This window comes from Phyllobates terribilis, unplaced genomic scaffold (genome assembly GCF_046119375.1).
Source record: "Phyllobates terribilis strain yellow unplaced genomic scaffold, ASM4611937v1 Scaffold_1__5_contigs__length_1240528914, whole genome shotgun sequence".
Taxonomy (NCBI): Eukaryota; Metazoa; Chordata; class Amphibia; order Anura; family Dendrobatidae; genus Phyllobates; species Phyllobates terribilis.
In genome coordinates this window covers 621,655,644-621,674,329 of record NW_027362761.1, presented here as the reverse complement: position 1 = coordinate 621,674,329, position 18,686 = coordinate 621,655,644, and the positions used below count along the sequence as shown (strand labels likewise).

General features: G+C 49.6%; 1 protein-coding gene across 1 annotated transcript in view; it reads left to right on the top strand.

Annotated features, from left to right (window-relative positions):
• The window catches only part of RGP1 (RGP1 homolog, RAB6A GEF complex partner 1), a 35,024-nt gene that overhangs the window by 6,469 nt on the left and 9,869 nt on the right, over window positions 1–18,686 (top strand). Inside the window, exons 2-8 of the mRNA XM_073684460.1 lie at window positions 421–562; window positions 11,691–11,827; window positions 11,904–11,987; window positions 12,102–12,251; window positions 13,583–13,729; window positions 13,854–13,981; window positions 14,977–15,154. Coding sequence (XP_073540561.1) covers window positions 444–562; window positions 11,691–11,827; window positions 11,904–11,987; window positions 12,102–12,251; window positions 13,583–13,729; window positions 13,854–13,981; window positions 14,977–15,154 — 943 coding nt within the window. The 5' untranslated portion in view covers window positions 421–443. The remainder of the gene's footprint in view (window positions 1–420; window positions 563–11,690; window positions 11,828–11,903; window positions 11,988–12,101; window positions 12,252–13,582; window positions 13,730–13,853; window positions 13,982–14,976; window positions 15,155–18,686) is intronic.

Sequence of the window (18,686 nt, the reverse complement as noted above, 5' to 3'; positions counted from 1 at the left end):
ATATCCCCCTATATAATGCCCCTTACATCCCCCATTATTTCCTGTGTAATGAGCTGCCTCTGGTTACGTGTTGTAGGTTGATTCCTCTTCTTTCTCTGCCTCTTCTGATGTTTCCTGTGTAATGAGCTGCCTCTGGTTACTTGTTGTAGGTTGATTCCTCTTCTTTCTCTGCCTCTTCTGATGTTTCCTGTGTAATGAGCTGCCTCTGGTTACTTGTTGTAGGTTGATTCCTCTTCTTTCTCTGCCTCTTCTGATGTTTCCTGTGTAATGAGCTGCCTCTGGTTACTTGTTGTAGGTTGATTCCTCTTCTTTCTCTGCCTCTTCTGATGTTTCCTGTGTAATGAGCTGCCTCTGGTTACGTTTTGTAGGTTGATTCCTCTTCTTTCTCTACCTCTTCTGATGAGCTGCCTTTTCTTTCAGGTGAGGGATTCTCCTTCGTTTAAATGATGATTGAAGTTGTTGCTAAGCTGGTCCGCGGCCCGGTCTTCTTGGCCGGTGAGAACCTGGAGTGTGTCGTAGCCTTCACCAACCCGTTGTCTGCGCTGTCGACATCTGCCAGCAGGTGCGTTACTCCATATTCATCATCCCTGCTGGTGTGATTGGTGTACTGCAGATCTGTTATATTGTTACTTCTGGGCTTTTCCCAAAACTCTGCCTGAGCTCCGTGATTGTCTGCAGTGCTGCTGCTAACGACAACAAACCATTATAAACACCAGGAGGAGTGGTGGAGACTCTGTGGTGGACCCGCCGGGCGCAGCGAGGTGTTTTAAATTTTATAACAAACTGCACCCAGGTATCAGGATTTTCTGAAAGCAGACAATGAGTACTGAGGCGTTACGGAAAGGGTTATGTCCAAACCACTCAGCCTTCATGCAGGGAGTTAAAGGGGCAATGAATGCTCCTCCCCGGTCTCCGCGCCGCGCCTCCCCGGTCTCCGCGCCGCGCCTCCCCGGTCTCCGCGCCGCGCCTCCCCGGTCTCCGCGCCGCGCCTCCCCGGTCTCCGCGCCGCGCCTCCCCGGTCTCCGCGCCGCGCCTCCCCGGTCTCCGCGCCGCCCCTCCCCGGTCTCCGCGCCGCCCCTCCCCGGTCTCCGCGCCGCCCCTCCCCGGTCTCCGCGCCGCCCCTCCCCGGTCTCCGCGCCGCCCCTCCCCGGTCTCCGCGCCGCGCCTCCCCGGTCTCCGCGCCGCGCCTCCCCGGTCTCCGCGCCGCGCCTCCCCGGTCTCCGCGCCGCGCCTCCCCGGTCTCCGCGCCGCGCCTCCCCGGTCTCCGCGCCGCGCCTCCCCGGTCTCCGCGCCGCGCCTCCCCTCCCCGTAGACAGGGATAATGACTTCTCGTGATCTGGACTGTATGCTTCTGTTAATACATCCCAGAACTGTGTTTGCCTTTTTTCCTGCAGCATCACACGGTTGACTCATGTGCAGTCTGTGATCTATTAGTATACCTAAGTCTTTTTCACACTTGCTGTTGCTTAGTTCTATTCCTCCCATTCTGTAGATGTAATTTTAGTTTCTCTTGCCCAGATGTGGAATCTTGCATTTTTCCTTGTTCAATACTATTCTATTTGTCGCTGCCCGTTGTTCAAGCTCATCTAGATCCTTCTGAATCCTTCTCTGTCTTCTCTAGTGTTCGCTATCCTTCCTAGCTTTGCATCGTCTGCAGATATGATTAGTTTACCTTTTAGTTCCCTTATTTAGATCATTTCTGAATATATTGATCAACATTGGGGGCCAGGACAGAGCCTTGTGATACTCCACTATTAACACTCTTTCAATTGTATGTGCAATCATTTCTAAGGATAGTATGAGATACATTATCAAATTCTTTGCTGAAGTCGAGATATACTATAACTACCACATTTCCCTGATCCACCCAGTCAGTGATTCCATCGTAAAAGAAATTAGATTAGTCTGGCATGACTTGTTTGTTACAAAGCCATGCTGGCTCTGATTAATTACTGTATTCTTATCCAAGTACTTACATACATGTTGTTTAATAATTTGATCAAAGATCTTTCCTGTTTTAGATGTAAGGATCACTGGCCTGTCATTGACTGGCTCCATATTCTTTCCTTTTTTGAAGATAGGGAGAACATTCACACTTCTCCAATCTTCTGGAACTTCTCCTGTTCTCCAGGATTTTTCAAAGATTCTGGCTAGTGGTTCTGCAGTTTCCTCTGCTATATCGTTCAGTACCCTAGGTTGTAATTCATCTGGGCCAAAAGATGTAAATTAGCTAAGTGTTCCCTCACCATCTCTGTTTATAGATAGTGTGGATTATTTTATTCCTTTGATACCACAGTGAAGATCAGTTCATGTTACATTTACTTTATTAGAGAACACAGATGCAAAATAGGAATTTTAAAAGTTCAGCTTCTAAACATCATTTTTGACCACTTCACCCTTTTCATCCTGTGAATGTCGTATAGCATCTTTGACTTTCCTCTTGCTTTTGAAATCCCCCCACAATCCTTTATTATTGCTTTTGGTCTCCCTTGCAAGCCTCACTTCATTACTGGCTTTAGCTCTTCTAACTCTTGCCTTGCATTTCCTGCAGACAGCATTATACTCTTCTTTAGATATTCACCCCTCTTTCCATTTTATATACATTTATTTTTTCCTTTTTAGCCAGCGTTGAAGTTCTCTGTTCATCCATCCTGGTCTCTTTAAAATCTTCCAATTCTTCCTTCTTTTCGGGATTGTTACTGATTGTGCAGTGAGAATTTCTCCCATCCTTCTTGGACATTTCTGTCCTTAGATCTTCCGGCCATTGGAGCTTCAGTGCTGCATCACATGATCAGCTACAGCCAGAACCATTTCTGCTTATTGTGATAACACTGTCATTGTTCTTCTCTGTGTTCTCCAAAAAATTAATAGTTTTTCCTATCAGGGCAGCACTGTGGCTCAGTGGTAAGCACAGCACTGTGGCTCAGTGGTTAACACTGTCGCTTTGCAGCACTAGAATCCTTGGTTCAAATCCCACCAAGCACCACATCTGCAAGGAGGTTGCATGTTCTCCCCGTGTTTTCTCCAATTTCCTCCCACACTCCACATACTAATAGGAAATATAGGTTGTGAGTCCCAATGGGGACAGTAGTGATGATGTATGTAAAGCGCTGCAGAATATAAGTGAGTAAAATAAATATCAGGGAGGCTGAAATGTTATCCTCTACATTATCATTGCGTGACAAGAGCTGTGCAGTCATCATAATTATCTTTGATATCTGTTTTTGCACAGTCATGATTCCAAACGGAGGTCAAGTATATCTCACATATATAGGAAGATAATACTGGCCAAATTGTTTGGGGTGACAGGAATAACAATAAAACCCTGGGGTTAACAATGTAAGTGGTTAGAAAAGCTCAGACTTCTGGAGACGGAGCCATATACTTCTATAGAAAGCAGAAAATAAACACCATGACGTCAGCACCCAACCGTCTCTAATGTCACATGTGCAAAACAGTATGACCGGCGTTCAGGGCCGGCATCCGCACCCGGGCAAGTGCTGGGGCCCTGTGCAAGCGGGGGTGTCCACTCGCTGTCGGAGACATAGGCGCGTTATGGGGCCTATGAGTCTTTGGAGCCCGGTGCCCGTGAGTGCCCCCCACTGCTTGCTCAGGGATTCGGCACTTGCAATACTCACCACTCCCTGTTCCTCCGCAGCTTCGGTGTCTTCTGACTCTGTGACGTGTCAGGGCAGAGGGTGCGATGATGTCACTACAGCGCCCTCTGCTGAGCAGTCAGTGCAGAGAGCGGGAAGATGGCGATGCTGACGAGTCCGGAGGAGAGGCGAGGATTTTTTTTTTTTTTTATGAATGGAGCAATATATGGTCTCCATCCTTCTGTATGGAGCATTATATGGACCCGTAGACTGCTCCGTGCGGAATAGACGGGCCCCCGTAGACTGCTCCGTGCGGAATAGACGGGCCCCCGTAGACTGCTCCGTGCGGAATAGACGGGCCCCCGTAGACTGCTCCGTGCGGAATAGACGGGCCCCCGTAGACTGCTCCGTGCGGAATAGACGGGCACTGCTTATTCTGTATGGGGCCCATAACACTGTATGGAGGACTATACTGTCCGGTCTGCACTGTGCGCTGTGAGGATTCACCGGTTTCTGAGCTATTGTGGAATTTACTATAGATATCACTCATGTAATGTAAGAAGTGAAATCTTCGGCCCTGTGGTGTTATCGCTGCTACCCTGTTCACTGTTGTCCCTGGATCTCGTGGACCCCTACAGTCATTCTCCTAACCACAAGCCCCACCAATTGGGACAGCTACCAGCTGGTCCTTGTGGTCCACCGGCAGCACTCTCATTGTTTCCCGAGATCTCGTGGTGAGGTTTCCGCTTCTCCCGGTGACAGCGGTTTCATTATCAGAATTATCATGCTGGCATCCTTCTCTTGCCACCTCCATGTCTCCCCTCTTTGTCTTCTCTTGCCACCTCCATGTCTCCCCTCTTTGTCTTCTCTTGCCACCTCCATGTCTCCCCTCTTTGTCTTCTCTTGCCACCTCCATGTCTCCCCTCTTTGTCTTCTCTTGCCACCTCCATGTCTCCCCTCTTTGTCTTCTCTTGCCACCTTCATGTCTCCCCGCTTTGTCTTCTCTTGCCACCTCCATGTCTCCCCTCTTTGTCTTCTCTTGCCACCTTCATGTCTCCCCTTTTTTGTCTTCTCTTGCCACCTCCATGTCTCCCCTCTTTGTCTTCTCTTGCCACCTCCATGTCTCCCCTCTTTGTCCACCACCTGTTGTCAAGTGTAATTTCTCTAGTAGAAGAGACACCTAGAAGAATTACCAGGAGTTGTTGGGGGGGATTTTTCAGGAAGCAGGGACAGAGTTTCTTTGTAGAAAGTGGGGTCTTTGTGCTGACATCACTGTCCTCATTGGGGGCTCACATTCCCTATCTGTCTTTGGAGTGTGGGGAAAAAGCCGGAGAACCCGAGGAAACTCCTGCACCAGAGCGGGAGAGCATACAAACTCCTTGCGGATGTCGTCCTTGGTGGAAGTCTACAGCGCTTACTGCTCAGCCATGCTGCTGCGGCCTCGGGTGGGTTCTCCTTATTGCCCTGATCTGCCTTACATAATCTGCTTACACCACTCCTTGTGTTGGTTTTCCTTGATCATGGCCACACATACAGTGTCGCACACTTCTCTATTGAGTCCAGACTGATGATCCGCTGTACATGAATTCTCTTATACTTGTTCTTACACGACTGTCCCGCTTCCTGCACCATGTACTTCATCGCTCTTCTGTCTTGACTCCTCTCTACTTCTCTGCATCAGGGTGCCATGGCATCCTGACACGCTCCGATGACGTCACACTATCCCAGTTCATAATAATAATTAATCTTTATTTATATAGCACCAACATATTCCGCAGCGCTTTACAATTCAGAGGTTCATACACAACAGTCATAAGTAACATAACTAAAGATAATACAATAATTACAGCAAAAATAATGACGCCCCTGCTGGTAAGAGCTTGCAATCTACAATGAGGTGGGGTGACACAAAGTACAGGGGCTTATTTACAAGGATGGTCCGGCCATCTTGAGGGGATGAGGGATAGATAAAGGCTGCATGAGATCGTCTCCGGCCAGTATCTGTAGTCACCGGCCAGTATCTGTAGGGCTTTTGGGTGCGGTGGAGTTTGGTGGAGACTTATGTTTAGAGAAATAAGGGATGGGCTATAAGAATATAAAAGGACTTCGATTAGGGAATGTGATAGGCCGCCCTAAACAGATGTGTTTTTAGGGAGCTCCTAAAACTGTGTAAGTTGTGGTTCATCCTAATTTCTTGGGGTAGAGCATTCCAGAGAATAGGTGCAGCTCGGGAGAAGTCTTGAAGCCGGGAGTGGGAGGTACGGATTAGTGCGGATGTTGGTCGAAAGTCTCTTGCGGAGCGTAGAGAACGGGTAGGCCAATAAACAGAAATGAGGGAGGAGATGTAGGGGGCGCCGCACTGTGGAGGGCTTTGTGGGTGAGAACAAGCAATTTAAACTGGATCCTATAATTCATGAGCAATGACTGGCACAGCGCAGAGGAGTCTGAGTAACTATTAGCCAGATAGATGACCCTGGCTGCAGCATTAAGGATGGACTGGAGGGGGGAAAGTCGAGTGAGGGGGAGGCCAATTAATAGAGAGTTACAGTAGTCCAGGCGGGAGTGGATCAGGGCAACAGTGAGGGGTTTTGTGGTTTCCAAGGTGAGAAAGGGGCGGATTCTAGAGATGTTCTTCATGTGCAAGCGACAAGAGCGGGCAAGCGATTGACACCAATCTCTCCTTCACCTTCCACATACAAACACAACGCCCAGACAGCGCATCATTTTTTAGTAAGGGGTCTAATGAAAAATTTACAATAAAGAAATTTGATCTTTCCATCCACCTAAGAAGAACTTACTGCAAACTCCAGCAAAACAACAATCTTCTGCTCCTGGGCTATGAACCTCCACTCGTGAGGCTGAAGCTTCACCATTCAGCCATAGTCAAGTGATAGTGACTGGTAGTTTTTTTGTCTTAGATCAACCATGAAGGGTGTCTAAAAGTCATTGTGATTCTGATGTTTGAAGAAAGTCAGATATCTGAGGCACACCATCTAAATTTGGCTTGGAGGAGGTCTGTGTGAAAATCACATAACCAGATAGAATGTGTAAGGTTTTTCAGCTGAGTATAGCTCAATGGTAAGTGCACTGGCTTCTAGACAGAGGTTTTGCTGCAAGACCCCACAAGAAAACAGTGACGTGACTTGGACAACTGATGATAATAAAAAAAAAAGTTCAAAGTCATTTCTCAGACCGGACATTTAGCCTCAAACTAACAGTATTCTGATGTTTGACTTTGATATCTGATCATGTCCTAAAATGGAGGTAGATGTACTAATCACCATGGAGCACGCGTCCATCATACCGTTCAGGAAGGAGACGTGTTCTGGATCTAGAGGTGGATGTACTAATCACCATGGAGCACGCGGCCATCATACCGTTCAGGAAGGAGACGTGTCCTGTATCTAGAGGTGGATGTACTAATCACCATGGAGCACGCGTCCATCATACCGTTCAGGAAGGAGACGTGTTCTGTATCTAGAGGTGGATGTACTAATCACCATGGAGCACGCGGCCATCATACCGTTCAGGAAGGAGACGTGCCCTGTATCTAGAGGTGATTGTACTAATCACCATGGAGCACGCGGCCATCATACTGTTCAGGAAGGAGACGTGTTCTGTATCTAGAGGTGGATGTACTAATCACCATGGAGCACGCGGCCATCATACCATTCAGGAAGGAGACGTGCCCTGTATCTAGAGGTGATTGTACTAATCACCATGGAGCACGCGGCCATCATACCGTTCAGGAAGGAGACGTGTCCTGTATCTAGAGGTGGATGTACTAATCACCATGGAGCACGCGGCCATCATACTGTTCAGGAAGGAGACGTGTCCTGTATCTAGAGGTGGATGTACTAATCACCATGGAGCACGCGGCCATCATACTGTTCAGGAAGGAGACGTGCCCTGTATCTAGAGGTGATTGTACTAATCACCATGGAGCACGCGGCCATCATACTGTTCAGGAAGGAGACGTGTCCTGTATCTAGAGGTGATTGTACTAATCACCATGGAGCACGCGGCCATCATACCGTTCAGGAAGGAGACGAGTCCTGTATCTAGAGGTGATTGTACTAATCACCATGGAGCACGCGGCCATCATACTGTTCAGGAAGGAGACGTGTCCTGTATCTAGAGGTGGATGTACTAATCACCATGGAGCACGCGGTCATCATACCGTTCAGGAAGGAGACGTGTCCTGTATCTAGAGGTGATTGTACTAATCACCATGGAGCACGCGGCCATCATACTGTTCAGGAAGGAGACGTGTCCTGTATCTAGAGGTGATTGTACTAATCACCATGGAGCACGCGGTCATCATACTGTTCAGGAAGGAGACGTGTCCTGTATCTAGAGGTGATTGTACTAATCACCATGGAGCACGCGGCCATCATACTGTTCAGGAAGGAGACGTGCCCTGTATCTAGAGGTGATTGTACTAATCACCATGGAGCACGCGGCCATCATACTGTTCAGGAAGGAGACGTGTCCTGTATCTAGAGGTGATTGTACTAATCACCATGGAGCACGCGGTCATCATACTGTTCAGGAAGGAGACGTGTCCTGTATCTAGAGGTGATTGTACTAATCACCATGGAGCACGCGGCCATCATACCGTTCAGGAAGGAGACGTGTCCTGTATCTAGAGATGATTGTACTAATCACCATGGAGCACGCGGTCATCATACTGTTCAGGAAGGAGACGTGTCCTGTATCTAGAGGTGATTGTACTAATCACCATGGAGCACGCGGCCATCATACCGTTCAGGAAGGAGACGGGTCCTGTATCTAGAGGTGGATGTACTAATCACCATGGAGCACGCGGCCATCATACTGTTCAGGAAGGAGACGGGTCCTGTATCTAGAGGTGGATGTACTAATCACCATGGAGCACGCGGCCATCATACCGTTCAGGAAGGAGACGTGCCCTGTATCTAGAGGTGATTGTACTAATCACCATGGAGCACGCGGCCATCATACTGTTCAGGAAGGAGACGTGTCCTGTATCTAGAGGTGATTGTACTAATCACCATGGAGCACGCGGCCATCATACCGTTCAGGAAGGAGACGTGTCCTGTATCTAGAGGTGGATGTACTAATCACCATGGAGCACGCGGCCATCATACTGTTCAGGAAGGAGACGTGTCCTGTATCTAGAGGTGATTGTACTAATCACCATGGAGCACGCGGCCATCATACTGTTCAGGAAGGAGACGTGTCCTGTATCTAGAGGTGGATGTACTAATCACCATGGAGCACGCGGCCATCATACTGTTCAGGAAGGAGATGTGTCCTGTATCTAGAGGTGATTGTACTAATCACCATGGAGCACGCGGCCATCATACTGTTCAGGAAGGAGACGTGTCCTGTATCTAGAGGTGATTGTACTAATCACCATGGAGCACGCGGCCATCATACTGTTCAGGAAGGAGACGTGTCCTGTATCTAGAGGTGATTGCACTAATCACCATGGAGCATGCGGTCATCATACTGTTCAGGAAGGAGACGTGTCCTGTATCTAGAGGTGATTGTACTAATCACCATGGAGCACGTGGCCATCATACCGTTCAGGAAGGAGACGAGTCCTGTATCTAGAGGTGGATGTACTAATCACCATGGAGCACGCGGCCATCATACCGTTCAGGAAGGAGACGAGTCCTGTATCTAGAGGTGATTGTACTAATCACCATGGAGCACGCGGCCATCATACCGTTCAGGAAGGAGACGTGTCCTGTATCTAGAGGTGATTGTACTAATCACCATGGAGCACGCGGCCATCATACCGTTCAGGAAGGAGACGTGTCCTGTATCTAGAGGTGATTGTACTAATCACCATGGAGCACGCGGCCATCATACCGTTCAGGAAGGAGACGAGTCCTGTATCTAGAGGTGATTGTACTAATCACCATGGAGCACGCGGTCATCATACTGTTCAGGAAGGAGACGTGTCCTGTATCTAGAGATGGCAGATGTTTTGTTCTCTCAGATGATGGAAGATATTGTTGGGTTTTCTGAGGTGATGGTGGATGTTGTCGTGGTAGTCTTCTCTGGACATGGTAGTGGATGTCTTTTCTAAATGGGTTGGAATGTTTCTGTACACTGCAGGTGTATATACACTGCTCCAAAAAGTAAAGGGAACAATGACATAACCCCTCCTAGATGTGAATGATGAAATCTTCTCATTGAATACTTTGTTCTGTAGAAGCTGAATGTGCTGACAACAAAATCACACAAAAATCATCAATGGAAATCACATTTATTACCCAATGGAGGCCTGGATGTGGAGTCACCCCCAAAATTAAAGTGGAAAAACCCACTACAGGCTGATCCAACTGTGATGTAATGTCCTTAAAACAAGTCACAATGAGGCCGAGTATTGTGTGTGGCCTCCACGTGCCTGTATGACCTCCCTACAACGCCTGGGCCTGCTCCTGATGAGGCTGAGTATTGTGTGTGGCCTCCACGTGCCTGTATGGCCTCCCTACAACGCCTGGGCATGCTCCTGATGAGGCTGAGTATTGTGTGTGGCCTCCACGTGCCTGTATGGCCTCCCTACAACGCCTGGGCATGCTCCTGATGAGGCTGAGTATTGTGTGTGGCCTCCCTACGACGCCTGGGCATGCTCCTGATGAGGCTGAGTATTGTGTGTGGCCTCCACGTGCCTGTATGACCTCCCTACGAAGCCTGGGCATGCTCCTGATGAGGCTGAGTATTGTGTGTGGCCTCCACGTGCCTGTATGACCTCCCTACGACGCCTGGGCATGCTCCTGATGAGGTTGTGGATGGTCTCCTGTGGGATCTCCTCCCAGACCTTGACTAAAGCATCCTCCAACTCCTGGAAAGTCTGTGGTGCAACGTGACGTTGGTGGATGGAGCGAGACATGATGTCCCAGATGTGCTCAATCGGATTCCGGTCTGGGGAACGGGCGGCCAGTCCATAGGTTCAATGCCTTCATCTTGCAGGAACTGCTGACACACTCCAGCCACATGAGGTCTGGCATTGTCCTGCATTAGGAGGACCCCAGGGCCAACCGCACCAGCATGTGGTCTCACAAGGGGTCTGAGGATCTCATCTCTGTACCTAATGGCAGTCAGGCTACCTCTGGCGAGCACATGGAGGGCTGTGCGGCCCTCCAAAGAAATGCCACCCCACACCATTACTGACCCACTGCCAAACTGGTCATGCTGAAGGATGTTCCAGGCAGCAGATCGCTCTCCACGGCGTCTCCAGACTCTGTCACGTCTGTCACATGTGCTCAGTGTGAACCTGCTTTCATCTGTGAAGAGCACAGGGCACCAGTGGCTACTTTGCCAATCCTGGTGTTCTGTGGCAAATGCCAAGCGTCCTGCACGGTGTTGGGCTGTGAGCACAACGCCCATCTGTGGACGTCGGGCCCTCATACCACCCTCATGGAGTCGGTTTCTAACCGTTTGTGTAGACACATACACATTTGTGGTCTGCTGGAGGTCATTTTGCAGGGCTCCTCCTGTTCCTCCTTGCACAAAGTCGTGCTTCTGGGTTGTTGCCCTCCTACTGCCCCCTCCACGTCTCCTGGTGTATTGACCTGTCTCCTGGTAGCGCCTCCAGCCTCTGGACACTACGCTGACAGACACAGCAAACCTTCTTGCCACAGCTCGCATTTATGTGCCATCCTGGATGAGCTGTACTACCTGAGCAACTTCTGTGGGTTTCGCGAGTGTGAAAGCACAACCAGCATTCAAAAGTGACCAAAACATCAGCCAGAAAGCATTGGTACTGATATGTGGTCTGTGGTCCCCACCTGCAGAGCCACTCCATTATTGAGGGTGTCTTGATAATTGCCAATAATTTCCATCTATTGTCTGTTCCATTTGCACAACAGCATGTGAGATTGATTGTCAATCGGTGTTGCTTCCTCAGTGGACAGTTTGATTTCACAGAAGATTAATTTACTTGGAGTTAGATTCTGGTTTTTAAGTGTTCCCTGTATTTTTTTGAGCAGTGTATTAAGGTGTGTACTCACTGGTGCCCAGAAGCTCCTGGCTGGAAGGGGACCATGGCCCACTCTTGACTGAGGATGTTGATAATTGTAAGTCTTTTTCTTCTCGTAGTGAGACCCTGGCATGGGCGAGTGCACAAATACACTGCCAGTTTCATGCTAGTGACAGCCGGGTCCAGCTGCCAGCCAGTGAAGAACCCCGTCAGGACGTGCAGGCAGAGAACGAGACGGTGTTCATCCCTAACAGAGGTGTGTGTGTGCGCCTCCCTCCGCCAGTCTTCTGTGTCCCCCCCCTGCCTCGCTAATCTCTTCCTTTCCTTCTTAGGTGAGAGAGGGCAGTGCATCCTTTCTACTCCTCCCAAGATTTTGTTCTGTGACCTGCGGCTAGACCCTGGAGAGACTAAGTCATGTAAGGATGAGGAGATGTGTCCTTTTCTGACATGGTTGTATTGTGCGTAGTCTGAGAAGCGGCAGATCCGACTTCTTCCTTTGTAGATGACACCGGGAGTTTCTCTTGTTTCAGACTCTTACAGTGAAACTCTGCCCCTCGCGGCTCCTCCTTCTTTTCGAGGCCAGTCGGTGAAATACGTTTACAAGTTGACTATCGGCTGCCAGAGAGTGAACTGCCCGATCCAGCTGCTGCGCCTCCCATTTCGGGTCTTGTTACTGCACGGTGAGAGCCGAGGGGATGGTCCGTTCTCCCCTCCAACAACTGAATTTGCTTTTACTTTCATTTTTCTTATAGGCAAGTGATGGCCGATCGCACACTTGTTGTTTGGGGGTAACAGTAAATTACTTTGGGTTCAGGAGTTATAGGTATTTGGAGTGTTCCCATCTCTGTTTTGGTCAGCGGTAGTTAGTACACATGTGGGTGGTACAGGAGGCAGCGGTAGTTGGAGGGTTTCCATGTGTGGGTGGTACAGGAGGCAGCGGTAGTTGGAGGGTTTCCATGTGTGGCTGGCACAGGAGGCAGCAGTAGTTGGAGGGTTTCCATGTGTGGGTGGCACAGGAGGCAGCGGTAGTTGGAGGGTTTCCATGTGTGGCTGGCACAGGAGGCAGCGGTAGTTGGAGGGTTTCCATGTGTGGGTGGCACAGGAGGCAGCGGTAGTTGGAGGGTTTCCATGTGTGGCTGGCACAGGAGGCAGCGGTAGTTGGAGGGTTTCCATGTGTGGCTGGCACAGGAGGCAGCGGTAGTTGGAGGGTTTCCATGTGTGGCTGGCACAGGAGGCAGCGGTAGTTGGAGGGTTTCCATGTGTGGCTGGCACAGGAGGCAGCGGTAGTTGGAGGGTTTCCATGTGTGGCTGGCACAGGAGGCAGCGGTAGTTGGAGGGTTTCCATGTGTGGCTGGCACAGGAGGCAGCGGTAGTTGGAGGGTTTCCATGTGTGGCTGGCACAGGAGGCAGCGGTAGTTGGAGGGTTTCCATGTGTGGCTGGCACAGGAGGCAGCGGTAGTTGGAGGGTTTCCATGTGTGGCTGGCACAGGAGGCAGCGGTAGTTGGAGGGTTTCCATGTGTGGCTGGCACAGGAGGCAGCGGTAGTTGGAGGGTTTCCATGTGTGGGTGGTACAGGAGGCAGCAGTAGTTGGAGGGTTTCCATGTGTGGCTGGCACAGGAGGCAGCGGTAGTTGGAGGGTTTCCATGTGTGGCTGGCACAGGAGGCAGCAGTAGTTGGAGGGTTTCCATGTGTGGGTGGCACAGGAGGCTGCGGTGGTTTGTGTTTCCTCTCCACTCTCTTTTGCTATAGTATGACCATGCCGCTCTCTAGTTGTGGTCCTCTCGTGCACAGCAGATTATTGGCACAGTGGCCCTGTACTGTATATTTATTCCATGTGGCGTTATCTCCGTGCTTTTTATTTCTCAGGGTGAGGAACAGGAAAATTTACAGTTTCTGCTACTAGTTGTAATCCCGCCCTGTGCAGTAACCGTTCCACCGCAGTTATCTCCGTGTGATGTAGGCAGGAAATCTCCCATCCAGTAAGCTCTGATCACGGCTTCTACCTCTCAGCTCTGCAGGGTTTCCAGCCATTACATGATGATGAAGTTGCTCCTTCAAATCCTTTCCTTGATGATGATGAGATCTGTAAGAAAGATTCGAGACTCCTGGATTCTGCCATGGAAATCCTCATGAGTGTGACCTCCAGAAGAACCTTACGTGGGTGTCTTGGTGATGATCCTGGCTGTTGAGTAGGAGTGTGGCCTGGTGGCTGTCCTCAGCTGTGCCAGGGATGTGTACTCTGTACCTCCTCTGGTTAATCTTCTCATCCTTCATTTCACAGACCAGTATAACATCAGTAACGCACGCGGTCGCGTCGGAACATTCTGTATTTTTAAGACCGTTTATAAGCTTGGGGAGGATGTGATCGGGACGTTCAACTTCTCTGATGGTGAAATTCCCTGTATTCAGGTGAGAAACCAAACTGCAATTTCCATAAGATTGGGATCCTAGCAAAAACTGTCATTGCATTACATAGAACTCTCATCATCCTCATCATCATCATCATCATAATCCTCATCCTTGATAACTGCCTCCTCATTACATCACACAGATCTGACCATAATCATCATGGCCCGTGTCCTCCAATACATCACGTAGACCCTGATAATGGAGTCATCATTAAGTCACACAGACTCCAATCATCATCTCTTGTAACTCTGGCCTCGTTAAATCACCCTGATCCTGATCATAATCCTCATCACCCATGATAACTGTCCTCATTATACCACACAGACCACGATCGCCATCATCTCTTATAACTGTGCCCTCGGTACATCAGCTCTCGATAACACTGATCGCTGTGCCCTTGTTATTTCACACAGTTCCAATTATACTGATCACTGTGCCCTTGTTGCATCACATTCCCCGATCCCACTGTCGGCTATCCCCTCGGTGCATCCCACTGTTCCCCGATCCCACTGTTCCCCGATCCCACTGTTCCCCGATCCCACTGTTCCCCTCTGCGCATCCCACTGTTTCCGATCACACTGTTCCCCTCTGCGCATCCCCCTGTGCCCCGATCACGCTGTGCCCCCTGTGCCCCGATCACGCTGTGCCCCCTGTGCCCCGATCACGCTGTGCCCTCGATGCGTCCCGCGGTTCCCCCTGTGCCCTCGATGACGCTGTACGTCCCATGGCCCCCGATGACGCTGTACGTCCCATGGCCCCCGATCCCACTGATTGTTGTGCTGTTACACATGGTTGTGGCACGGGGCTTCATACAGTCTGGTCAGAATGTTAAACTAAGAACCTCATGTTCAGTTATATATATTTTTGCCGAGAGGCATTAGATCAAATGTATGATTTTTGGAGGTGCAGTCCATGCTCCTTTTTTTTTTTGCACACATGGTTGTTGTTATGACCGGTGTTTGGGATCACCTTGTCCTTTCTTTTTCCATGTTCAGTATTCAGTGTCTCTTCAGACGGAGGAGAGCGTGCAGGAGGAGTACAGACGCTCCCGTGGACAGCCGCTATCCGTCAGCACGCACGCCCAGCACCATGAGTCCTGCTTGCACACGGCCAGCAGTAATTTCAGCCTTCCGGTGCCTCTCAGCTCCTGCCCGGGCTTCACCACGAATATTGGTTAGTGGTCTCCTTCTTATTGAAATAGGGTCTTTCTGAAGAAGTGTAACCTGGGGATGTTTTGTATGGGGTTCTCAGCTCTTGCAGAGGAAGGCCTGATGTCCGGCTACCCCTTCATGTGGAGGTGCCTGTACGGTGGGCTGTTCCTACAGCTCTGTCCTCTCCAGCCTTTGATTTTAATGCCGGTGACTGATGACTGGCGATATTTGTTGTGCTTCAGCAATTCTCAGACGTGTCGCTTGACCAGTAATATTGGTGCGACTTATCAAGTCAAAGACGTCGGGCGACTATTAGAGATCTGTGATTTTCCTGAAGAAAAATGACCAAATCGCAGCTGCAAGTGACTTGTATTGAAGTGTACGGCGAGTGAGTGACCGAGAGTCCAGCACTTCGCAGGTCATCGCAGAACGTGATTAGAAGCAATGTTGCAAAGTGATGCTGCTCTTTCATGTGACACGTGCCATCTTGTAGCCCGCGCCGAATATATTGGCCCCTGAAAGGCACTGGGGACCTGAATCTGCCTCCTAGAGAGAAAAAACAATGCCCGGTGCATGATTTTTTTTTCATTAATTTTGATACAACGTGTGTAACATGCCGAGTGGCCTCGTGCCACAATGTGCCGGCGGGCGGCGGCGCGCAGAAGATGCTTTGAGATATCCTGGCTGCCACCGACCCGGAGAGGTTGCCTGTCTGGCTGGGTAGCTGCAGATAGAACTCATACAATCATACAATGTACTGAAAATCGGGGAAACAAGTGCGGTGAAATGTTGGAAAAAATGCAATCTCTGCAAAGAACTGACCGGAAACCTGGGTGGGTAGGCTAAGGCCAGGCTCGGCTGGGTAGGCTAAGGCCAGGCTCGGCTGGGTAGGCTAAGGCCAGGCTCGGCTGGGTAGGCTAAGGCCAGGCTCGGCTGGGTAGGCTAAGGCCAGGCTCGGCTGGGTAGGCTAAGGCCAGGCTCGGCTGGGTAGGCTAAGGCCAGGCTCGGCTGGGTAGGCTAAGGCCAGGCTCGGCTGGGTAGGCTAAGGCCAGGCTCGGCTGGGTAGGCTAAGGCCAGGCTCGGCTGGGTAGGCTAAGGCCAGGCTCGGCTGGGTAGGCTAAGGCCAGGCTCGGCTGGGTAGGCTAAGGCCAGGCTCGGCTGGGTAGGCTAAGGCCAGGCTCGGCTGGGTAGGCTAAGGCCAGGCTCGGCTGGGTAGGCTAAGGCCAGGCTCGGCTGGGTAGGCTAAGGCCAGGCTCGGCTCGTTGGGTTTTTTTTTCATTCTGTGTTGCAGTTGTGAGGCAGTGAGAGCGATCATAGGCGAGGGGCGGTATGTATCCCCCAGGATGTGCATAGAGGCGTATTGAACCTGCTGGAGTGCACGGTAATCACACACCGCTGTAGTTGCAGTGCAGAATGGAAGTAAAGTATGAACTTGGTCAAGCTATTTGGCTGAGTTGGATTTAAGAAAACCTGGCAAGGGCTTTTATTTTAGAAGTGAACTACAGGATGGCAGTGGGGCGGTTCACTCCCTCCAGCCGGGTATTACAAGTGGCTCGTGGCCACAGATTCCTCTTACAAACCTGCAGCAAAGGTTTGGATGTGTCTGTTTTGTCCACAAGCTGCGGAGCAGGCGGCGGCTCTGCAACATGGATCTGTGTGAAGCAAACACAGAGCCAAGGAAAGCAAAACTCCTGGCGCACCTCAGCGCGACACGGCGCTGCACTCGCCCACCGTATCGGGTTTGGAGACGGACTTTGTTACGACCCGGCAGATACCATTTACCTTTTGCTTTGTGAGTTTTTGGAGCTGTGTGGCAGCCTGGTGATATTTTGGGATATATTTATTTTTGTTTTTTTTATTGCATTTTTTGGAGAAAGTGAAGCGATTTGAAAAATGGCAGCTGGTGTTTTTTTTGTTTGTTTTTTTCCCTTTTTCTGATGTTCACTATAGGGATTAATTATAAATTGGCTGGTGTCAAAGATCACAGCCAGGGGGGGACGAGCTGAACCCACCATGCTGTTACCTTTTTGTCACGAAAAGCCCTATTGTCAAGACAATTACACAATTGACCGATGATTAACGGAGTAGTCTGTGGCTGGTACCACCACTACTAGGCTGGTTATTGGAGGACTACGGCTGTGTGCCCACTATGCGTTTTTAATGTGGAATTTCCGCAGCAGAAACGCTTTAAAAACGCTTGGTAATACGTGCCCCATGATCCCCCAATGATAATCTTCATGTTCTGTGCCCATGCTGCGGATTTTTCCGCAGCGGATTTTCTTTGCGGAAAAATCCGCAGCATGTTCATTATTTGTGCGTTTCTGCATGCGGATTTGAGGTCCCAATGGACTTGAAAAACACAGGTCAAATCCGCATGTAAAAACGCGTATAAAATCCGCAAGTGTTTTTGACTGCCAAGACCATGCAGAAATTTTCTGCTTCTTTTCTGCATCGTGGGCACATAGCCTAAGGGTTAGGGTTAGGTTTCTGCATCTCTTAAAAGCAAAAATGCTGCGGCAAAAATGCTTTTTTTTATGTGTTTTTGTACAGCAATGAACGAAAAAAAAAAAAATGGGACATTTCTTTAACGCTTGGATTACCGGCAGACCTGGGGTGAGTATATTGGTAATTTTTAAATGATTTAAAGAATGTGTCTGTTGTATTTCAAATAAAGTGTTTTAACTCTTCACTTATAGGTTGTTTAGTAATGAGGGTGTTTGGTTGACACCTCTTCATCACTAAATAAAGGGCTTGTCAGCGACACCTAATCCCGTAAACACATTAACCCATTAGCATTAATTCCAATTTATGTCATTTCTGAGGCAGCGGAGAGCTGTTATTTTTAGCCTAGGAAGGTGCCTTTAGGCCAACATGTTCCCTGGCTATTAATAACAGCTCACAGCTGATCGTGGGGACGTAACTGCTAAACAATCAGCAGCGCTTTAAACACAGCGTATTTTAGCTGCTTCCAAAACGCTGTGTTCTACTGCCGCACTTGTATTGTCAATACATGTGGATTCACGGCATGTAATGCCATTTCAATCGGTCAAATCTGCAGCAGAGACTAGCGTTTACGCTGCAGAAATTGACATGCTGCGGGTGAGTTTGGGTACGTGCCCATGATCAGGGAATGCTGCGGGTTTGACGTGTATTTATGCAGCGTCAAACCCGCACCGGCCAGATGTTACAGCTTAGTTGATGGGATCTTTAGAAATCCCGTGTCCACTATGAGTGCATCTGAGGCTGCTGATCACCCACGGACACTGACATGCGACGCGTCTTTCGGGACCACAGCATGTCAAATTCTCTTGCGGAGTCGCTAGTCTCCAACAGAAATTTGACCACTAGAATGTATTGAATGCGGCAAATCCGCATGGTTCAGTGAACACATGTGGATTTACCTGCGTTCAATAGAACGTGCCGTTTGGGACGCAGCACAAATATGCTGTGTCCAAAGCTCTGCTACGTCCGGATCGTGGGCACATAGCCTAAAATGAAAACAGAATGACACGGGCTCCCTTGTCCTTTTATAACCAGCAGAGGGAAAGCGAACC